We start from the raw sequence: 19,237 nt of genomic DNA on the forward strand, positions 1-19,237 counted from the left end.
GAGGACAGGCACAGGGAGAGAGGGAGACGGAGAGGGGGAAGGGGAAAGAGTCACATAGGGAAGACAAAAAAAGGGAGAGAGGGGCTGAGTAAGAGAGAGAAGGAGGGAGCCGCGCAAAGCCCAGGCTCACCAGTAGCTGCTGGGGGATGAGCTGCATGATGAGCTTCTGTGGCCACTGCTCAGCGTTCCTGCACAAAGATACACAGTCACATACACAAGATACCCAACACAAAAGCACCCATTTCCTGCACAAAGATACACTCACATACATAAGATACCCAACACAAAAGCGCCCATTTCCTGCACAAAGATATACACTCACATACACAAGATACCCAACACAAAACTGCCCATTTCCTGCACAAAGATACACGGCCACATCCGCAAGATACCCAACACAAAAGCGCCCATTTCCTGCACAAAGATATACACTCACATACACAAGATACCCCATACAAGTGCCCATTTCCTGCACAAAGATACGCAGCCACTTCCACAAGGTACCCAACACAAAAGCACCCATTTCCTGCACAAAGAAACGCAGCCACGTCCACAAGATACCCAACACAAAAGCGCCCATTTCCTGCACAAAGAAACACAGCCATGTCCACAAGATACCCAACACAAAAGCGCCCATTTCCTGCACAAAGATACGCAGCCACATCCACAAGAATCCCAACACAAAAGCACCCGTTTTAAACCCTCAAAGCCGCAAAGCACGCATACTGCCCACTACAAGAGAATTGGCTGCCGGTCTTTTGGAGAACAAGCTACATGCACAAGCGAGGAGGTAGTTTAAATTTTAACCGGTCAGCGGTGCGACCGTTCAGTGTACAGCCAATCAGAAGCGAGTACCTGCACACACTGTGTTGGGTACACTTGCACATTCAAAATGAAATTCTTATCGTCTCTCTGTTTATAATTTTGAAGTGTATCTCTATCTAGTGCCTTAGGAATCACTTTAAATATAAGTGATTGTGCAGGGTCCTGAAGACGTTACGAGAAGGTTTGATAAGGAGAAGAGGTCAGGCAGTCCATTCAGGGCAGCCATTACAGGTGTGCAGTATACCCAGCACCGTGTCACACATGGACCAGAAAATTCTGAAGCTCTGCTTCAGTTTTGAATGCTGGTAAGACACCTCATGCAGCAGTTTAAAAGCCTTCCTTCAGTACCAAAACAACATTTGAACTTTCTCCCATGAGACCTTGCTCTGATGAGAGTCCTTTTGTGAGCTATCTTGTCTCTCTTTGTAACTTAGCTACTTGGTTCTTGTTCCCCTTCTCCAAGTTCCCTGTTATTTTCATCTTAAAGGCAAAGAAATTCCTCTAGAACGCCCAAATAACACATTATTATGATTATAACACCACACAAGAGCAAATTAGCACAACTTATTTTCATTTAGCATGTCCTATATAAGCAGCACTGTTAAAAGTTGTTTTAAGAATTCTTGTTGATAGAATCCCATTGCCATCAATGTGACATGTAACACCATGGCATGATGGGAGTTTTTTTTTTTACTCACAGATTATCTCCTTGGTTGACATAGACTTGGCAGGGGAGGGAGCGTGTCAGTTTTATATTGGAATCCACTGACGTAGCCTTGGGCTTCTGAAGGAGGAGATAGGCAGGAGGGGAGGGGTTTGGGAGAGGGGAGGAGGGAGGGGGGGTGGAGGAGAGAAAGTGTGAAAATGAACATACACAAAGAGCGGGACTAACGAAGCCAACCATCACGTTCAACGGAGTCAGGGGAGAAATGTGTAACAGGGAAATAAGTCCAGATGGAAACAAAGCCAGCTTTGGCCAGGGGAGTGTCATAGCCAAAGAGAGATCTACATCTAACGTTTTTTAACCATTAGCCTATTGAATGTTTTTTAACCATTCGCCTATCGAATGTTTTTTAACCATTAGCCTATCAAATGTTTTTTAACCATTAGCCTATCGAACATTTTTTAACCATTAGCCTATCGAACATTTTTTAACCATTAGCCTATCGAACGTTTTTTAACCATTAGCCTATCGAACGTTTTTTAACCATTAGCCTATCGAACGTTTTTTAACCATTAGCCTATCGAACGTTTTTTAACCATTAGCCTATCGAATGTTTTTTAGCCATTAGCCTATCAAATGTTTAACCATTAGCCTATCAAATGTTTTTTAAACATTAGCTTATCAAATGTTTTTTAACCATTGACCATTCGAACTTTTTTTTGAGCATTAGCCTATCGACTGTTTTTCACTCATAATAACAATCAAGTCTTCTCTGTGATCACGTTGTGTTTCTGTCAATGACATGAAAGTACCTGTACGTGTCAATGCCCAATAGAGTGGTAACTGATTCCCCCCCACCGCCCCCCCGCCCCACGAAATCATTTCACATAGCCTCTGAAATTTGTATGTCTATTACTGCATCAGATACAATTAAAGAAAAAAAAAGAAATAAAAGAAAGGTGATACATTGCCATATTGTGGCAATGATTGTTATTGTGTCTAAATAAACGTTTGATACTCGTCAACATGGTTCATCGGCCAGCCCTAGCCGGAAGTACATTTTTAATGGCAGAAAAGTATGGATTTTCCCATTTTACTCGAATACTAACATTTGCAGGTTGTACATTAGGGCTTTTAAAGTTTACGTCCTATTTGTCAATGTTATTCACTCTTTCATACTGTTTAGTGTTTGTGTTCCTAATAAAAAAAATAGTGAAATGGATTAATTATTACTGCATTTTGATTAATCCTTATTTTTCTAGTTACAGTATATTTCAGTTGACTTCCGTCTAATTTATATTCGAAGGCATAGAACCATAAAATACTGTTATACTGTCAATAATATGAAAAATATGATATTTATGATATCGCCCAGCCCTACCTCAGAGGTAGCCTACACATCCCGCTTTGCAGGACTCTGAGTGGGGGTTCAGAGGCCCATTCAGAAAAGTTACTGTAAGACTCCCGTGAAAAACATCACTCACAGGGGAACATGGATTTACGACCACTGCGGAATGCACGGGCGAGCGGCAGATCCGATTTAGCTACTAGCGGGAACTCGCCCGGGCGATGAACACCCGATTAGCCTCTAATAATGATCAGACGGTCCTGAATTCTCGTTCCGGTCGAAGATGTCCTCCCCCTGCAGTTTACGCAGCTGCATGGGATTGGCTAAACGCATTTCTGCAACCCAAATAATTGGGGCAAACTTCAAACGGGATCGGGGACGATTTATTTCGACGGATCCTCGGCGATGACACGTCGGAGGCGTTTTCTTGCGGTGGTCCGCGCGCGAGGCCCCAAAACGGACGGGGCGCGCCGGGGTCCTGCGGAAAGTTCCCGTCGGTCTCACCTCCTGCCACTCGAGCACCCCGCTCCACGCCATCACCTTATTGGCCACCGGCTGCTGCTGCGCGACTGGGTTAGAGTTGGGCTGTGCTGCGGACACGCCGGGCTGTATGAGAGAGAGAGAGAGGGAGAATGAGAGAGTGAGAGAGAGATAGAGAGAGAAAGAGGGAGAATGAGAGAGTGAGAGAGAGATAGAGAGAGAAAGAGGGAGAGTGCGAGACAGTTAGAGTGGCGTCACTTTCAAAATCTCCATTCCAGACACATTCTGTCTTCTACTGAGGTGCCTGCGCATGGCAAAGACTTCCACGCACCCTGAGACGTCCAGGGACATGCCTGCAGTGCAGCAGTCCTCCTAGACGATTTTCCCGGTCGTTGTCAGAGGACTCGAAGTACATGACCTGGACTTGAGCTATTATATTTAGCATACTGGATTCACTTATCGTTGGAAAAGGTAGCCATCTTTGATAATGCCAACAAGAGCTTCGCAGACAGCCACCCTGTACGCAAGATGTGGAGGTTTATTCTGAATCCTAGTTAGCATTAGCTGATCTAGCCTGTCTTTAAGTTTGGGAAAGCACCTATTCTTTGTTTTTTTAACTAATGTTAAAAAAAAAAACAAGCCTCAGCAAAGGATGACATATTTTTGAAGGGAAACATGACGTATGAATTGAGGCATTTCAGAACATCTTAGACCTAACTGTACAAAAGGAACCAAGGTTCACAACAACCTTAATGCCATGAAAAAGCAATTTCGCAAGAATTTTAAAAGCAATTAATTAAACAGACATGGGCCCTAATTCACAACTTTTCTAAATTACTCTCACTTTTGTTCTTAAAAACGTTCCCACAAAAAAAATATAAGATTCATGACACCTGTGCAGACCTGTTTTTGTGCTTATCCCAGGTGTATGAGATGATGAATGCTGGCTGTTACTAAATTTTACGCGCAATCCCGTTCACATGATTAGCACAAGGAAACAGCCGTGAACAAATTCAGGTAAGAATAAACGAACGCCGAAATGTTCTTGAAAACGTTCTCGCGCGCGGTTTTGCGATCGTACGCACGTTTTGAGAACGAGGCCCGTTGTCCCTCCCGGTTTACGGGGGGTTCCAGGCCGGCTAGATCACACAGCCGCTGTCTGCAGGGAGGCCCGGCGCTGACAGACGCGGCCCGCCTGTCTGTTCGGCGTGCGGACGGGCCGACGCTCCACGCGGGCTCGTACGCCGACAGGCTCGCGCGTTACGAAGACGGGTGAACCCGCGCCGGGGGGACGCCGTTAAAACCGATGTCCCTGTAAATAACCGGAGCTCCGGCGGCAGTGGGATGTGCCCCCCGAACGCCGCGACCTGACAGGGCTTATTCCACACAGCCTGTCCTAGCCAGCCCGTTATGCTATCGCACATTCAGGGCTGTGCCGCTTATGAAATATAGGCTAGGTAGAGTCTGGATGCTGCTGAGCCAAAATGGGGAAAAAAAAGGCTGTAGCGCCCTATTCAAACGGCGGTTCTTTTTCAGTGATCTTTCTCTGCAATTATCGCCAACCTCCCTGTCTTCTTGGAGCCATTTTTGTTTCCTTTTTTGGCTCGGCAGCCAGAACTTTATAATAGTCATTGTGGAAAAACTGCGAGGCATTTATAATAGTCGTTGTGGAAAAACTGCGAGGCATTTATAATAGTCGTTGTGGAAAAACTGCGAGGCATTTATAATAGTCGTTTTCACCGTCCGTATTATACAGCTACCCGCTTAAGCGTTCACGCTCGCCGCTTCTTTGCGAAGCGGCCTCTTATTGAATTAAAAAGAAACGGAGCAGAAATCACAGCGATAGAGATCAGAATTCCAAATGAGGACGTTGTTAATAGCGTGCAACAAACAGCGCTAGTGTTTAAAACGAAGTAGGAAAAACAAAGCCAGCGCCATAAATACAGGCCAGAGACTGCGTAAAATAAACAAATTAAGATAACCGCATTAGTATAAAACGAGTAAATAAATAAATAAACAGTCCTAATGGTCGAAACTTTAAGCAGAAATATAGATGTGCTACCGTCTATCGTCTATTAGTTCGCTGTTCACGGCGACCTCCTTCAGGTTATGTGCCAGGAAGGAGACCATTTTACGGATTTGTGGGATTCTGGATAAGACCAAACGGGGATGACCATTTTCCCCTTTGGAGCAGAATGCAAATGGCTCTTCCAGGCTGTGAGAGGGCACTGGACGCTCCTCTTCACCCATGAGAAACACCCGGGACTGGATCAAGGGTGGGGTTCGGGGTCAACACCTGGGATTGGATCAGGGGCGGGGTTTGGGGTCAACACCTGGGATCGGATCAGGGGTGGGGTTTGGGGTCAACACCTGGGATTGGATCAGGGGCGGGGTTCGTGGTACAGGGTCCAGGTATAGAATCTGAATTTTTACTGACAGTCCAGTCAACAAAAAAAGGCCCTTTTATGTGATGCATGCTTTCCTCTGTCACAGCTGCCAGTCTCTGAAACATACAGACTGGTCCCACCCACAGCATTATCGGATTGGCTGAAATGTGGACAATGACGAGTAAACAGCCAATGAATGTCTTTCTTAGAGATTGTGGGTGAAACGCGAGAATGTCACAGAAGCTTCCAGAAGCATTGTCCTTCACCAAGAGAATTAGCCTGTTCTTGCTATATAAAAAGTTGTGTAAGTCGCTCTGGATAAGAGCATCTGCTAAATGCCTGTAATGTAATGTAAGGTAGTTAAGAAGAGCATGCCAAAGTTGTATAACTCCCTCCCCAGTTGGCAAAAAAGAGAACGTTAAAGTTACAAAACCCACAATGAAAATAACATAATCTCTCTCTCACACACACACGCGCACACACACACACACACACACACACACACACACACACACACACACACACACACACACACACACACACACACACTCGCACACTCGCACACACGCACGCACACACACACGCCGGAGATGACGGCTGTCGCCGGTGGAATTTTATACGGGCAGAACGATAGCCTACGCATTAATTTCACAAAAACACCAATACACGGGGAAAAAAAACGGTCGGACGACTTAGACCGATCTCGACGGTGCCAGACTGAAGAAAAAAAAACTGCTTTGCAAAAATAACTAAGTGCATAAGCAAGCGCAGGAACACAAGACAGGCTTCGAGGCAAATGAAATACAGCAGGCTTATCGCTCCTCTCAGCTCCCATCAAAGCCTACCCCCGAGGTCGTTCTTTTTCAATTTATGTTTTGGGGAGCTATTTATTTTCAGCTGTTTAAAAATTCTCTTCAGTTTGTTTTTTTTTGGGGTTTTTTTGTAGCTTCTGGGAGCTCCGTGCACATTTTATTTTTAAAACTAAATGTTCAAACGCTCAATATTTTTCTTAGTGTTTCATCAAACTTAAGTTTGTTTAACGGATGCTCTGCGATAGAGTTTGTGTTACTGTGAATTTCGACGCTAAAATGTTCACGTTTGCAGCAAATTAATATCGGTCCCAGATATCGGTTATCGATCTTCTCGATTACTAATGAATCTGTATCGGTTTCTGTATCGACCCTGAAAAAACCGTATCGGTCGACCCCTAAAGTGAGCTGCCCCAGGAGGACAGATCTGCAGGCCAGAGATCCCAGGTGGAGCAGAGGAGACGCACTGTGCAGTCAAACAGTATCAGGCTCGCACTCTGCCCTCTAGTGGTCAGACCGGGAAAGCCAGGGCGATGTGCGCTTATTCTATCCTGTGTCTCGCACTCCTCAGGTAGCTGGAGGTAGGGATTAGGGTTAGGATTAGGATTAGGGTTCAGGTTAGGATTAGGAATAGGATTAGGATTAGGGTTAGGATTACGGTTAGGGTTAGGATTAGGATTAGGGTTAGGATTAGGCTAGGGGCTAGATGTGCCTGGGAGCACGTTCGTCTCAAAGTCGATCAGGCCCACTCACCATTCCGGGTTGGGAGGACGGAGGCGTCTGCTGATTGGCTAGCTGCTGCTGCTGTGGGGGCTGCGGCTGCTGCTGATTGGCTGTGGGCTGACCCGGAGCCGGGCCCTGCTGTTGCTGGGGCTGCTGAGGGAGAGGGGGCTGCTGCGGGGGCATGTGAGGGGTTGAAACCGTGGTGACCGTCGCTAGGCTGGGAGGGCCGGACACAGCAAGCTTCACCGATTGGCTGTTGAAGGGCGGGCCGGGATTCACCATTCCAGGAACTGAGAGAAGGAGAGGAGGGAAGAGGACCCAAAAGGCATGAGGTTCAGCATTACTGTTACATTCATGACCACTAATAGTGAGAGATTGCTGTTGTAGTCATGAACACTAATACAGTGAGAGAGCATTACTGTTACAGTCATGAACACTGTAATACAGTGAGAGAGCATTACTGTTACAGTCACAACCACTAATACAGCAAGAGAGCATTACTGTTACACTCATGACCGCTAATAGTGAGAGAATTACTGTTACAGTCATGACCACTATAATACAGTGAGAGAGCATTACTGTTACAGTCACAACCACTAATACAGCAAGAGAGCATTACTGTTACAGTCATGACCACTGTAATACAGTGAGAGAGCATTACTGTTACAGTCATGACCACAAATGCAGTGAGAGAGAATTACTGTTACAGTCACAACCATGAATACAGTGAGAGAGCATTACTGTTAGTCATGACCACAGACACAGACTCACAGTTCCTTTTCTGGCTGTTGGCCGCCTCCACAGCCAACTGAGCTGCAACCTGAGCAGCGGTAAGAGAGGGAGGCTGCTGTTGAGAGAGAGAGAGGGGGGGAGGGAGAGAGAGAGAGAGGGAAGGAGAGATAGAGGAAAAAATAGGTGGGAGAGAGAAACAGGGGGAGAGAGAAAGAGAGAGAGAGGGGGGAGGAGGGAGGGAGAGAGAAAGGGAGAAAGAGGTGAGAGAGAGAGAGAGAGAGAGGGTGGGGGAGAGAGAGAGAGAGTGTCAATTACACACATGCACATTGTCCTAAGTATATATCTGCTGCAGCATAAACACCTAGGCAATTTACAATAATGTTTCACAGTAATAAAGCATTCTGGACTGAACTGTGAGATGGGACGCGCGATGCTACCCAGATTACACCGCTGCACCATCATAGCCCATAAATTACAGCTTAAGTGCAGTCATTCGTTTTCCTCTCTGTGATCTGTCACATGACGTAACTCGGTGCAAAGCAGCACGGTGGTTTTTTATCTGTACCTGGTACGGAGGAGCTGTGCTCATTGGAGGAGGGGCCTGGGAGGCGGTCCCCGGAGGAGGCTGAGCGACGACCATTGGCTGGGGGGGTAAAACCGGTTTGAGAGGCACTGCCCCCGACCCTCCCCCGGGGGCAACTGGAGAGAGAAAGTGAAAGAGAGAGAAAGAAAGCAGTAAGCAGATTGGTCTGCCTGCTTCAACATGGAATCCCTCTGCATGAACACTATGAGGGCGTGATGCATTTTATGACCCTAAACAGATTTGTTATTCTGCTTTTCCAATGCGGCGGTGTAGCTGGAGCTGAATCACCTCACCCACCCGGGTCTGCAGTCGGGTTCAATAAAACCGTTAGCATTCGCAGCCTTTTATATCCCCCCTGCTACCCTACTGCCCGGCTTAGCTTGAGCTCTCTGGGATCTTTGCTGACTTTCTACCCAGCCAAAACAAAAACCTAGCAGCACTGTACACTCAACCGAGCCGAAGGTCTATTCTCACGAGATCCTGGAACAGACAGGGCAAAACAACGGCAGTAATTACATGAAGATCATAGGAAAATCCTACAAAGATCAAACAAAGATCACAGGACGAGCAAACAAATATGATTTTCATCCCTAATTTGGAATGCCCAATCACGTTCAAGCTGTAACGCTCGCTCCGACTGATGTGGTCAAGCAGACAAGATAAAAGGCCATGGGGCCCATCCATGCACTAGAACAGTGTCTTAACAGATACCAGACCTTGGGGCCCATCCATGCACTAGAACAGAGCATTGACAGATACCAGACCATGGGGCCCATCCATGCACTAGAACAAAGCATTGACAGATACCAGACCATGGGGCCCATCCATGCACTAGAACAGAGCATTGACAGATACCAGACCATAGAGCCCATCCATGCACTAGAACAGAACATTGACAGATACCAGACCATAGAGCCCATCCATGCACTAGAACAGAGCATTGACAGATACCAGACCATAGAGCCCATCCATGCACTAGAACAGAACATTGACAGATACCAGACCATAGAGCCCATCCATGCACTAGAACAGAGCCTTAACAGGATGAGCGACACATCAGCCCCTCAAACCCACGTCCGCAGCAGCTCACCGGGCAGGGCGATGCCTCGGACCAGGACCATGTGACGGGGGTCCTGGCTGTAATCGGGGTGCGCGGACTCGGCCGGAGCTCCCACGGGCAGGGCGCGCTCGAACAGAGACTGCAGGGCGGGCAGTTTCCGCGGCGACACCACCGAGAAATGGATGCCTCTCTGCGAAGAGGGAAGAGGTTACTACAGGTCAGGGCTGCTGCTGCTTTCACAGTAACATAGCCTGTCTAAACAGCAGTGCTCCTGAAAAGAGGATCATGGGAACTCCAGGTGCACACATGCATATATACCAAGGGTTTCAGCTATAACAGAGCTTTCCTACACGCAGCATTTTGCACTTAAATATTAAGCATTTACTTCTTCTAGATTTCATTTCAATTGAGACAAAACTATGTCTACATTTATAATTGTCTTTATTACTTTTTTTTGATCTATGCCTTTATTATGCATACTGCTTTGTGCACACTGTAAGGCAAGCACTCCTAAACAGTGAAACAGAATGACTGTGCCTACACTGGAATCCCTTCCATATGCAGAGACTACATTTCCCTGAGGCCAGAGTTGCTGCGATACTGCGGGATTCTGGGAGTTGTAGTCGAACACTCACATCTCGGATGATCTGTACGAGGCTGTCGGCTGTACAGCCGGTGTAGCTGACGCTCTCCACAGCAGGCAGCAGGTACGGAGGGGAGTTGCACAGCAGCACACACACCTTGTGAGTCTGCCCTCTGAGGGGGGGGGGGGAGGGAGGGAGGGAGGAAGGGAGGGAGAGAGAGAGAGAGAGAGAGCTATCACACAGTGCGGCCCTCCTGCACCACAGTGGTGCACTGGTCTCAGTGAAAACGGTGAGATATGAGGACGTCTGAAAGTGTGCAATGCTCTGGTGTGTGTGTATGTGTCTCAGTGTGCAGTGTGTGTGTGTGTGTCAGTGTGTAATGCTGCTGTGTGTGTGCATGTGTGTGTATGTGTGTGTATGTGTGTGTGCGTGTCAGTGTGCAGTGTGACAGTGAACAGTGTGCAGTGTGTGTGTCAGTGTACAGTGTGTGTCACTGTGCAATGTGCAGTGCAGGTCTCACATCTGCTCTCTCATTTTCTTGAAGTCGTCAAAGAGCTGCAGAGCCACCGAGAGCCCCTCCGCAATCAGACTACAGCTCTCTGCCCCCCCTCCCATAAACCTGAGAGAGAGACAGAGAGAGAGACAGAGGGGGAGGGAAGGAGAGATAGAGAGAGGAGAGGGAGAGAGAGTGAGAGAGAAGGGGGGAGAAAACACACTGAAATATCTGCACAGACACAGACCTGGGGGTTACCACTGAAAAATCCATTGACACTTACACAGCACTGCATTGGAGAGCACTCTGAAAAATCATATGGACTTCATCTCCCAGAAGCCCCTACTACAAGCAGGCCTCAACTATCACTAGATGGCCACCCTTGAAAGGACGGATGTCCCACCCTGTTAACAACATGCGTCATGTTAACCTTACCAGGTCAACCACTCAAGGGAACATCACGGCCAATAGGCTTCCCACGCCCGTGGTGTTTAGCCCAGTTTAGTGTGGCCTTCTAGCGGCAACCACCAGACTCTTCAATAATAAATAATTATATAATAATTAATAATTACTCTTCAGTAATTGCATCTCTCATCTTATACCAGACCTGGGCCAAGTATGTACTTGAAGTATTTTATTTTAATTGAAAATGATTGAGGCTGCACATTAACTGTCCTCAACTCGTGTCTGAGTGAGCTTGACTTGTGAGCTGCACGGGGAGACAAAATGGCCGCCGGTGTCACATGCTTTGGAGGAGCACACACTTGCATGAGCTCTCCGGAACTGACAATGGAAGTTGTGACCATAGACATGAGTATTTAATGAGGACTTCTTTGGTTGTTAAATCACCTTGGATTTCTACATTAACTTCAATGGCCAGCAAGCGCTTTTACCTTCAACGTGCGCAGTAGAGTCTATTTCCCATTACTACCTAGGCTTCACCGCCTGGCCCCTCCTACCCTCTCCAGTTCCTGTGTACGCTCTATGGCCTGGCCCCTCCTACCCTCTCCAGTTCCTGTGTACACTCTAAGGCCTGACCCCTCCTACCCTCTCCAGTTCCTGTATACGCTCTATGGCCTGGCCCCTTCCACTCTCTCCAGTTCCTGTGTACGCTCTATGGCCTGGCCCCTCCTACCCTCCCCAGTTCCTGTGTACACTCTAAGGCCTGACCCCTCCTACCCTCTCCAGTTCCTGTGTACGCTCTATGGCCTGGCCCCTCCTACCCTCTCCAGCTCCTGTGCACGCTCTATGGTTGTGATGAGCTCTAGTGCGAGCATGATTAGACATTCCAAATTAGGGAGAAAGAACGAAAAGTGCTTAAAAATTGAAGAGCACGTCCAAATACCATAGTAAATATCCAAATTTGGACTTTTTCCAAATACCAAATAACTTCAATTAGAAGTAACAGTTTGTTTTATTTGAAAATATTCAGACATGCTAAAGACTGCATTTTAAAATATGTATACTAAAATGATTGTGTATTTGACCCAGGATTGATTTATAAAATAAATGGAGACGAAAACGCAGACAGAACAAAGTTTTTGAGTGACATCAACGCACTTCCCCTTCCCACATCATTCATACAACACTGCATCCTGGGAAGTGCAGTCCCACAGACACTTACTGGATGCTGTCGATCCACGTGACAAATTCAAATGCGGAGCTGGTGGGCGCGTGGCACTGGACGTAGGATTCCGGGGCACAGTCCACCGTGTTGAACACAACCAAGCTGTACTGCGTTCCGCCGTACTGAGCGAACAAAAAAAAACAAAACAAAACACAATAAATGGTAAATGGACTGCATTTATATAGCGCTTTTATCCAAAGCGCTTTACAATTGATGCCTCTCATTCGCCAGAGCAGTTAGGGGTTAGGTGTCTTGCTCAAGGACACGCCCAGGGCAGGGTTTGAACCGGCAACCCTCCGACTGCCAGACAATCCGTCTTACCTCCTGAGCTACGTCGCCCCCCAATAACTCCCTGAACCTCACACTGAGTGCACGTATGCTATATGCGTGGCAGCACGTGTCATGTTCAGTAGGACGTACGAATATAGGAATCCCTAACGACGAGGACAAGCTATTGAACCCAAGTAGGCTAGTCATTTAATGACAAGCAGAAGACGAGGGCCTCCCCAGGTATTATCAGCGGGAGGAGTCTGCTGCATCGCTGAATTCACAAGCACCTCGGAAAACAACAGAGAAAACCCAACAAACCCTCAGACTCACATCTCCACAGAAACAGTGAAATGTGTGGTGGCGCTATTTAACAAAACGGACGTTGTATAACCATGTGTTCACCAGGTCAGGTGTTGGCTATACAGTGAGAATACCACGGCTAGCCACATCACAACACCACTTACCCTCTACACTAAGTGTCTTTCTGAAGGAAACCCTGAAGACTATGAGCATGCAACACCATACAAAATGGTAACGACCAAACGGCCAAAACCGGGCTCCGTTTTCGAAGCTCACTTCCTGGTCGTCTTGAGAGACGTTGCTCACTGGCGCCAGCGCGGTTAGCTCCAGTATAGGTCTTTCAGCCACCTGCTTCAATGCAAGTCAATGGCACCGATACGGTCAAAACACAAAGTCAATCATTTTTTCCCCCACAAGAACATGTAGTCGCAATAGGTGTTTTTTCTTAGTAGAAGGTCTCCCTGGGTGCCGACTAGTTACAGTAAATTAGTGTCATTTGGACGATATTTTTATATTTTGTGGACGAATCAGAGACAGTTTGCGTCGCTGCACGTCACTGTATCTCACGCACTTAGTGGATGATAAGGACTGAGCCCGGTCTTCATGACCATATATGGGTCCCGCCCTTTACCCTACAGCACAGTCTCTGGCTCCAGTTTGTACAACACAGCAGGACTTTCGCGGTTTAAAACCGCTTAGTACAAGCCCATGGAAAGTCAATGGGTGACATTACAGTCACTTTGTTCAAATTTTTTTTCTACGGTCTATGATAATGACACACAAACACACACACAGGTATGTGTGTGCAATTTAAATGCCACTGCTTCAAAACCGGATGAAATATCACAATAATATGTATATTTCATTAACAAGTCAAACGCCCACACGAGGCTGACTACTTTACTAAGAAATTATTTTCGTAAATCTGAATGACCTGTCAGCTTTTTAAAAAAAAACATGACAAGGGAACTCACATCTCCCCCGAAGTCTGTTTCAGCAGGAGGTCCGCCATTAAAGTACCTGTGACAAAAAAAAGAGTATATGCCTTTACACACATTACCACCCAGTCAGCGTATCCCACCAATAAGGGGCCATACCTAACAGAAGCTGCGCTTTAATTTAAAAAGATGGCGCCGCGATTTTATTCTGTGTTAAATAAAATTTCAAGCAGGCGTGCAAAACGCAGTGCCCTCGATCCACCGCGGGGCCGAGTGAAACAGGAAATCGATACGCGCACAGAAACGGACAACGGGGAGCTAATCCCGCCTCTGATGTTCTTTCGGTTTCGGCTGAATAAATCATTCATTGGCTTTTGCGGGCATTTTCGAATCATTTCACACTCCATATTTAAGAAGTGCTACGCATTGCAAATGTATAATTATGCGCTTTCTATCATTTGTTTCTATTATTCTGAATAATAGGAAATAAAACTCCAAATGTAATAACAAAACACACCAAAATGTGCACAATTCTTTTCTTTTTTTACATTTGTCTTTTTTGTGGAGCACCAAAATAAATTATTTAACGGGAAAGGGAAATTATTTAAAGGTTTTATTTCCCCCCGTCTATCCTATGGGATACCCTGCAAACAGTACTTACAAAAACAAAACTGTTCAATCCCCAAATGCACAAAGTTATTCAAATAAAAAAGTCAGAAAATGTGCTGAGGTTATTTATATATCAATGATAAAAACTATAAGTACATTAATATTTTGGCATACTTACTCAATGGCAGGCAGAATATAATGTTTCCGCAAAGATTCAAAATAAGGGCCGAGATTTGCAGTTCCTTCAATGACAAATACAACGTCTGCCACCTGATTGGCTGCAGGTTTATTGGGCGGGTCCATCGATGTCACACCCACCACCATGGAGAACTAGAAAGAAAAAAAATTTGAATTGTCAGCCAGCTTATCGAAAGGTTTACATTTATGTGAAAGACAGACTCGTGGGGTTGTTTGTCCCGGTAAACAACTGCATACACACTGCACAAGAGAATACGACGTTAATTATTCCAGTACAACGCCGCTAATTAAATGTGAGTGAATCAATTAACACGGGGAATCAATACTGACATGGAAGGCCGGCTGTACCTGCCGACGTGAAGCCGCCTAGACCGCACTCCTGCACTGCCAAAATACACAACCCACATCCCCGAACTAACCGCATATTATATCAGACTGTTAGTGCTCCAAGACGTGGATGGAAAGCAGCAGGAAGCCATAGAGAAAGCTTAACTACACTGATGGACCCAAAATTGCGGTGGTTGGTCACCATCCAAAATATTATGGGCGGGTGAGACACACGCCATAGCTACACAGCCCTGAGAGTTTGAGCACTACTGCACTAGACTCGTATGTAAATATGTACATAAATATAGAAACAAAAATAAATACCTAAATATTTTCCAGTGCCCACCAATGCTTTGAATGGAAATATCAGGCATTACGCAAATGTCTATAAGCATCCTCTATGTCAGTGGTTCTCAATCTTTTTGCCCCCAGGCCCCCCGTGTCCATGGAAATATTCCAGGACCACCACCACCACCCCCCCCCCCCCCCCACTCTCTGCCTGTCATCATCGCAACTCCATCTGTACACACACAAACATTTGGCATTTTTGTAATCCTCAAATATTTACAAAGCAAAAATCTTCTTTTTCCTTTTCCCCATTCATAGCAAACAAATGAGTCTGACATCCACAGAAAGTAAAAAGGTCATATTTTATATACTATTAATTTCTTGCTTTGTATTATTTGATTAGCTGAATAATTACTCATGTCTTGATGTTTTGAGATTGAAGCTTTCAAGAATGTTCTATCATCTCAGGGCCCCCCTGGCAGCTCCCTAGGGCCCCCTTTTGGGCCCCGGCCCCCCTGTTGAGAACCACTGCTCTATGTAGTGCCCAGTGAACCGCTACTAAACAGACTGAATAATGAAGCACAGTGACTTTAAAATATTATAATTCCAGAAACTGTTTAGAAAGTAGGGGAAGCTCAAAACGCAGCAGAAGGGAAATGGGATATGTCAACATCAACCATAATATCTATTCTTGCTGCTGCAGCACTACAGAACACTTTCAATTGTTTTAACAGCATTTTAATTCAGCGATAATCAGCAATAGACTACTTATACGTGTCTACTGTGCAACTGTGCATTATTTTCTAATGTGTTTGTTCAAGTCTTCTGTTTTGCTCGTTAAAGTTTTTTGGACCATACACTTCCTCCATTTAAAAAAACTGTATTTCCATATTTAACACTGGGACTGATGCTGGAAATCGGTCTTTAGCTAAAAACATAGCTGTGTAGCATGAACAATGTTGTGGTGGGGGCCGTCAGCCACATAGCGGTTATATTTAGATTATAATTATATTAATGGCCTATTGAAATTTTAAAAGTTGGGAAACCCTGATGACACAGATGAAGTTAGCTAGTTGGAATAGTTGATGATGACCCTCGCTCTCAGTCGTATTTTCAGGAATAACTGGGTGAATTCAGAACTTGAATTCAGTGCATTTCCTATGCTGTGTAGCTCCCTGTTAGAGCTGGATAACCAGAAACGTTTCTGACGAAGAGCACACGGCATGGATTCGGCCATTCGGTTACGATGCTGTGTCCATTCTAAGTGAACACTTTATTACACGATTACATCACCTTTATTTGTCCTGGTAGTTTTTTGGCAATCCTAATATTATACAAGTGGATTCGGATATGCAATACATCCGCCTTGCAGAAAAGAAAATAACGCTCCCCATCAATCTCGTTCTTGTTTCACCTAAGCCCAATAGTTTGATAAAGTTATAATTAATATTGGCACAAGCTACAAATGTTAGTTAGACTATTCCACCTGCATGAAAAAGTGAGTAAAACGTTTATAGTAAAGCTGTTTCCGGGAATTCAGACTGTCGAATATAGCCCGCTAGCGTGCGCACGCCTGTTAACGCTAGCAACAAGCGACAATGTTGTTCTCAACTCGTAAACTGCAGTCCAACCCGCAAAGTAGAACTATTTCGTGTATTAGTAACTAACGTAAAGCTACTTAACTCTACGTTAATAAAGATGTACTGGACAGCTGCTAGCAGCAGCATGTTTATTAACGTCGTTAGCGATACTTATGTTTAACTGACTTGCTAGCTAACTTTAGCTGACTAGCAATCAAAAATCAGATAGCTAGGGAACTATATGTTGCGTTTTTTTTCACGTAATAACCGATTTGTTGGCAGATTAATTATAACGACATGGCTAGTCCCAAAGTTTAAAACTTCCTGTAATAGAATAGCAAACATTAGACAGCAATGTTGCAGTACAAACCCATACGGCTAAATAGGAGGCTACTTACCCGGCAGTATTAAAATTATAGCGGATAAAATAACCAAATATTATATTTGTATCGTCAACTTTTAAGGCTTATTATTTCTGTTGGAAAACTATTCGATGAATCCTTTCCTAGACAGCTTTCGGTTTTAGTTTATTATGTGAAATAATAAAGGCCGTCTTTAACGCCAGCCCCCGTCTACCGCTCGGCAATCGACAGCTCTGGTCGGTTCCGATCAGCTAAGAAAACAAAGGCTTGTCAGTTGAGAATGGAGCAACTGATTTTATCTGTGACGCGATCAATACTCACGAATATTATTTGCATGCTTCTTGTATTGAAAGCACTGGTACCCATAGAAAATGTAGAAATGCATACTGTATTATTGTACATGACTTATTTTGCATGAGCAGAAGTATGACTTTCAAAATCTCTGTGATACTAATTATTATTTATGAATTGTTAGCGATGTAAATGAAAAAATGCAATTGAACATGGATTCAGCGAAGTCATTTCTAATGACAATACATGCTCCGTGTTTGAACGTTTTCACTAGCCAATCAGGATGATGTGATACTCGAAGTGTTTCTTGCTTTAAACCGTATACCAGACTTTTTTAAGGTCAAGAAAAAAGATCTGTAAATATATATAGTTTCTAAAATAATTTTAAGGTGAAAAACTGTCAGTGCATACATAAAAATAAACAAAGTACCAAATCAAATTGTTTTTAATGGCACACACCCAAATTTCTGGATATTCATACTATGGAATAGTGGATCCCAGACATGGTCCTGAGGACCCAGTGTACGCTGGTTTAGTTTGCAACCTTTGGATTAATGTTGTTGAAAACATGTATTTACGTTCTATTCTTATCATACCTTGAATTTAATTTGACACAATGCAGGTGTGGCTTGTTTATATCAGTTGTAGGTGTCTTTTAACTCTTCGCTTTCCACAAAAAAATGTTTCAATGACTAGGTATCCACACTTTGAGTAATTAGGACACCTGTGATTTGTCCTGCCAGTCTGTAATTGAATTAATTAAAAATGTAACCTCTTTTCAAGAGGAATTATTTTGAACATACAGGATATGTCTCCTTACAGAGAATGAAAGCATAAATTGATCTAATTAAATTTCCTGGGATGTGAATTTGGGACACTTATACTAAATTGTGTATGCAGCTATTTCTGACATAATATGGCCATGCGAGGGAAAATCGTGTCTTGATGGAGACAGAAAGTGTTTAATTGATAAGAAATTACAGCTTGTTACTGTTCAGCTGTACATAATGCTGCAATGTGTTATTCTGCAGTGCGTTATCCTGCTGTATGCTATTCTGCTGTATGTTATTCTGTTGTACGTTGTTCTGCAGTGCATTATTCTACAGTGTGTTATTCTGCTGTATGTTATTCTGCAGTGTGTTATTCTGCTGTATGTTATTCTGCAGTGTGTTATTCTGCAGTGCGTTATTTTGCTGTATGTTATTCTGCAGTGTGTTATTCTGCAGTGTGTTATTTTGCTTTGTTATTCTGCAGTGCGTTATTTTGCTGTATGTTATTCTGCAGTGTGTTATTCTGCAGTGCATTATTTTGCTTTGTTATTCTGCAGTGTGTTATTTTGCTGTATGTTATTCTGCTGTGTGTTATTTTGCTGTATGTTATTCTGCAGTGTGTTATTCTGCAGTGCATTATTTTGCTGTGTTATTTTGCAGTGTGTCATTCTGCTGTGTTATTTTGCAGTGTGTTATTCTGCTGTGTTATTTTGCAGTGTGTCATTCTGCTGTGTTATTCTGCAGTGTGTTATTCTGTAGCGTGTTCTTTTGCAGTGTGTTATTCTACAGTGCGTTATTCTGCTATTTTATTCTGCAGTGCATTATTCTGCAGTGCCTTATTTTATAGTGTGTTATTCTGCAGTGCGTATTCTGCAGTATGTTATTCTACAGTGCGTATTCTATAGTGTGTTATTCTGCAGCATGTTCGCTCACTTGTTCAATCTGCTGTGTTTGCTGTTAGAGCTGTACTCTCCACATTGATTTTTTAG

At 44.6% G+C, this 19,237-nt stretch overlaps 1 protein-coding gene across 8 annotated transcripts in view; it reads right to left on the minus strand.

Annotated features, from left to right (window-relative positions):
• The window catches only part of med25 (mediator complex subunit 25), a 29,131-nt gene extending 11,686 nt beyond the window's left edge, over positions 1–17,445 (minus strand). For 5 of the 8 annotated variants that reach the window (XM_035398544.1, XM_035398543.1, XM_035398541.1 and 2 more), the window contains exons 1-13: positions 17,224–17,445; positions 14,611–14,762; positions 13,860–13,905; positions 12,313–12,437; positions 10,716–10,814; positions 10,247–10,367; positions 9,642–9,801; positions 8,534–8,667; positions 8,008–8,083; positions 7,267–7,526; positions 3,342–3,443; positions 1,524–1,609; positions 131–188 (exon numbers count right to left, since the gene is read on the minus strand). In XM_035398544.1, coding sequence (XP_035254435.1) covers positions 131–188; positions 1,524–1,609; positions 3,342–3,443; positions 7,267–7,526; positions 8,008–8,083; positions 8,534–8,667; positions 9,642–9,801; positions 10,247–10,367; positions 10,716–10,814; positions 12,313–12,437; positions 13,860–13,905; positions 14,611–14,756 — 1,413 coding nt within the window. In that variant the 5' untranslated portion in view covers positions 14,757–14,762; positions 17,224–17,445. The remainder of the gene's footprint in view (positions 1–130; positions 189–1,523; positions 1,610–3,341; positions 3,444–7,266; positions 7,527–8,007; positions 8,084–8,533; positions 8,668–9,641; positions 9,802–10,246; positions 10,368–10,715; positions 10,815–12,312; positions 12,438–13,859; positions 13,906–14,610; positions 14,763–17,223) is intronic. The other 3 variants (XM_035398542.1, XM_035398538.1, XM_035398539.1) reach the window with 2 other exon arrangements.
• Between the last annotated feature and the right edge of the window lie 1,792 nt (positions 17,446–19,237).

The sequence above is a fragment of the Anguilla anguilla genome, chromosome 17 (assembly GCF_013347855.1).
Source record: "Anguilla anguilla isolate fAngAng1 chromosome 17, fAngAng1.pri, whole genome shotgun sequence".
Taxonomy (NCBI): domain Eukaryota; kingdom Metazoa; phylum Chordata; class Actinopteri; order Anguilliformes; family Anguillidae; genus Anguilla; species Anguilla anguilla.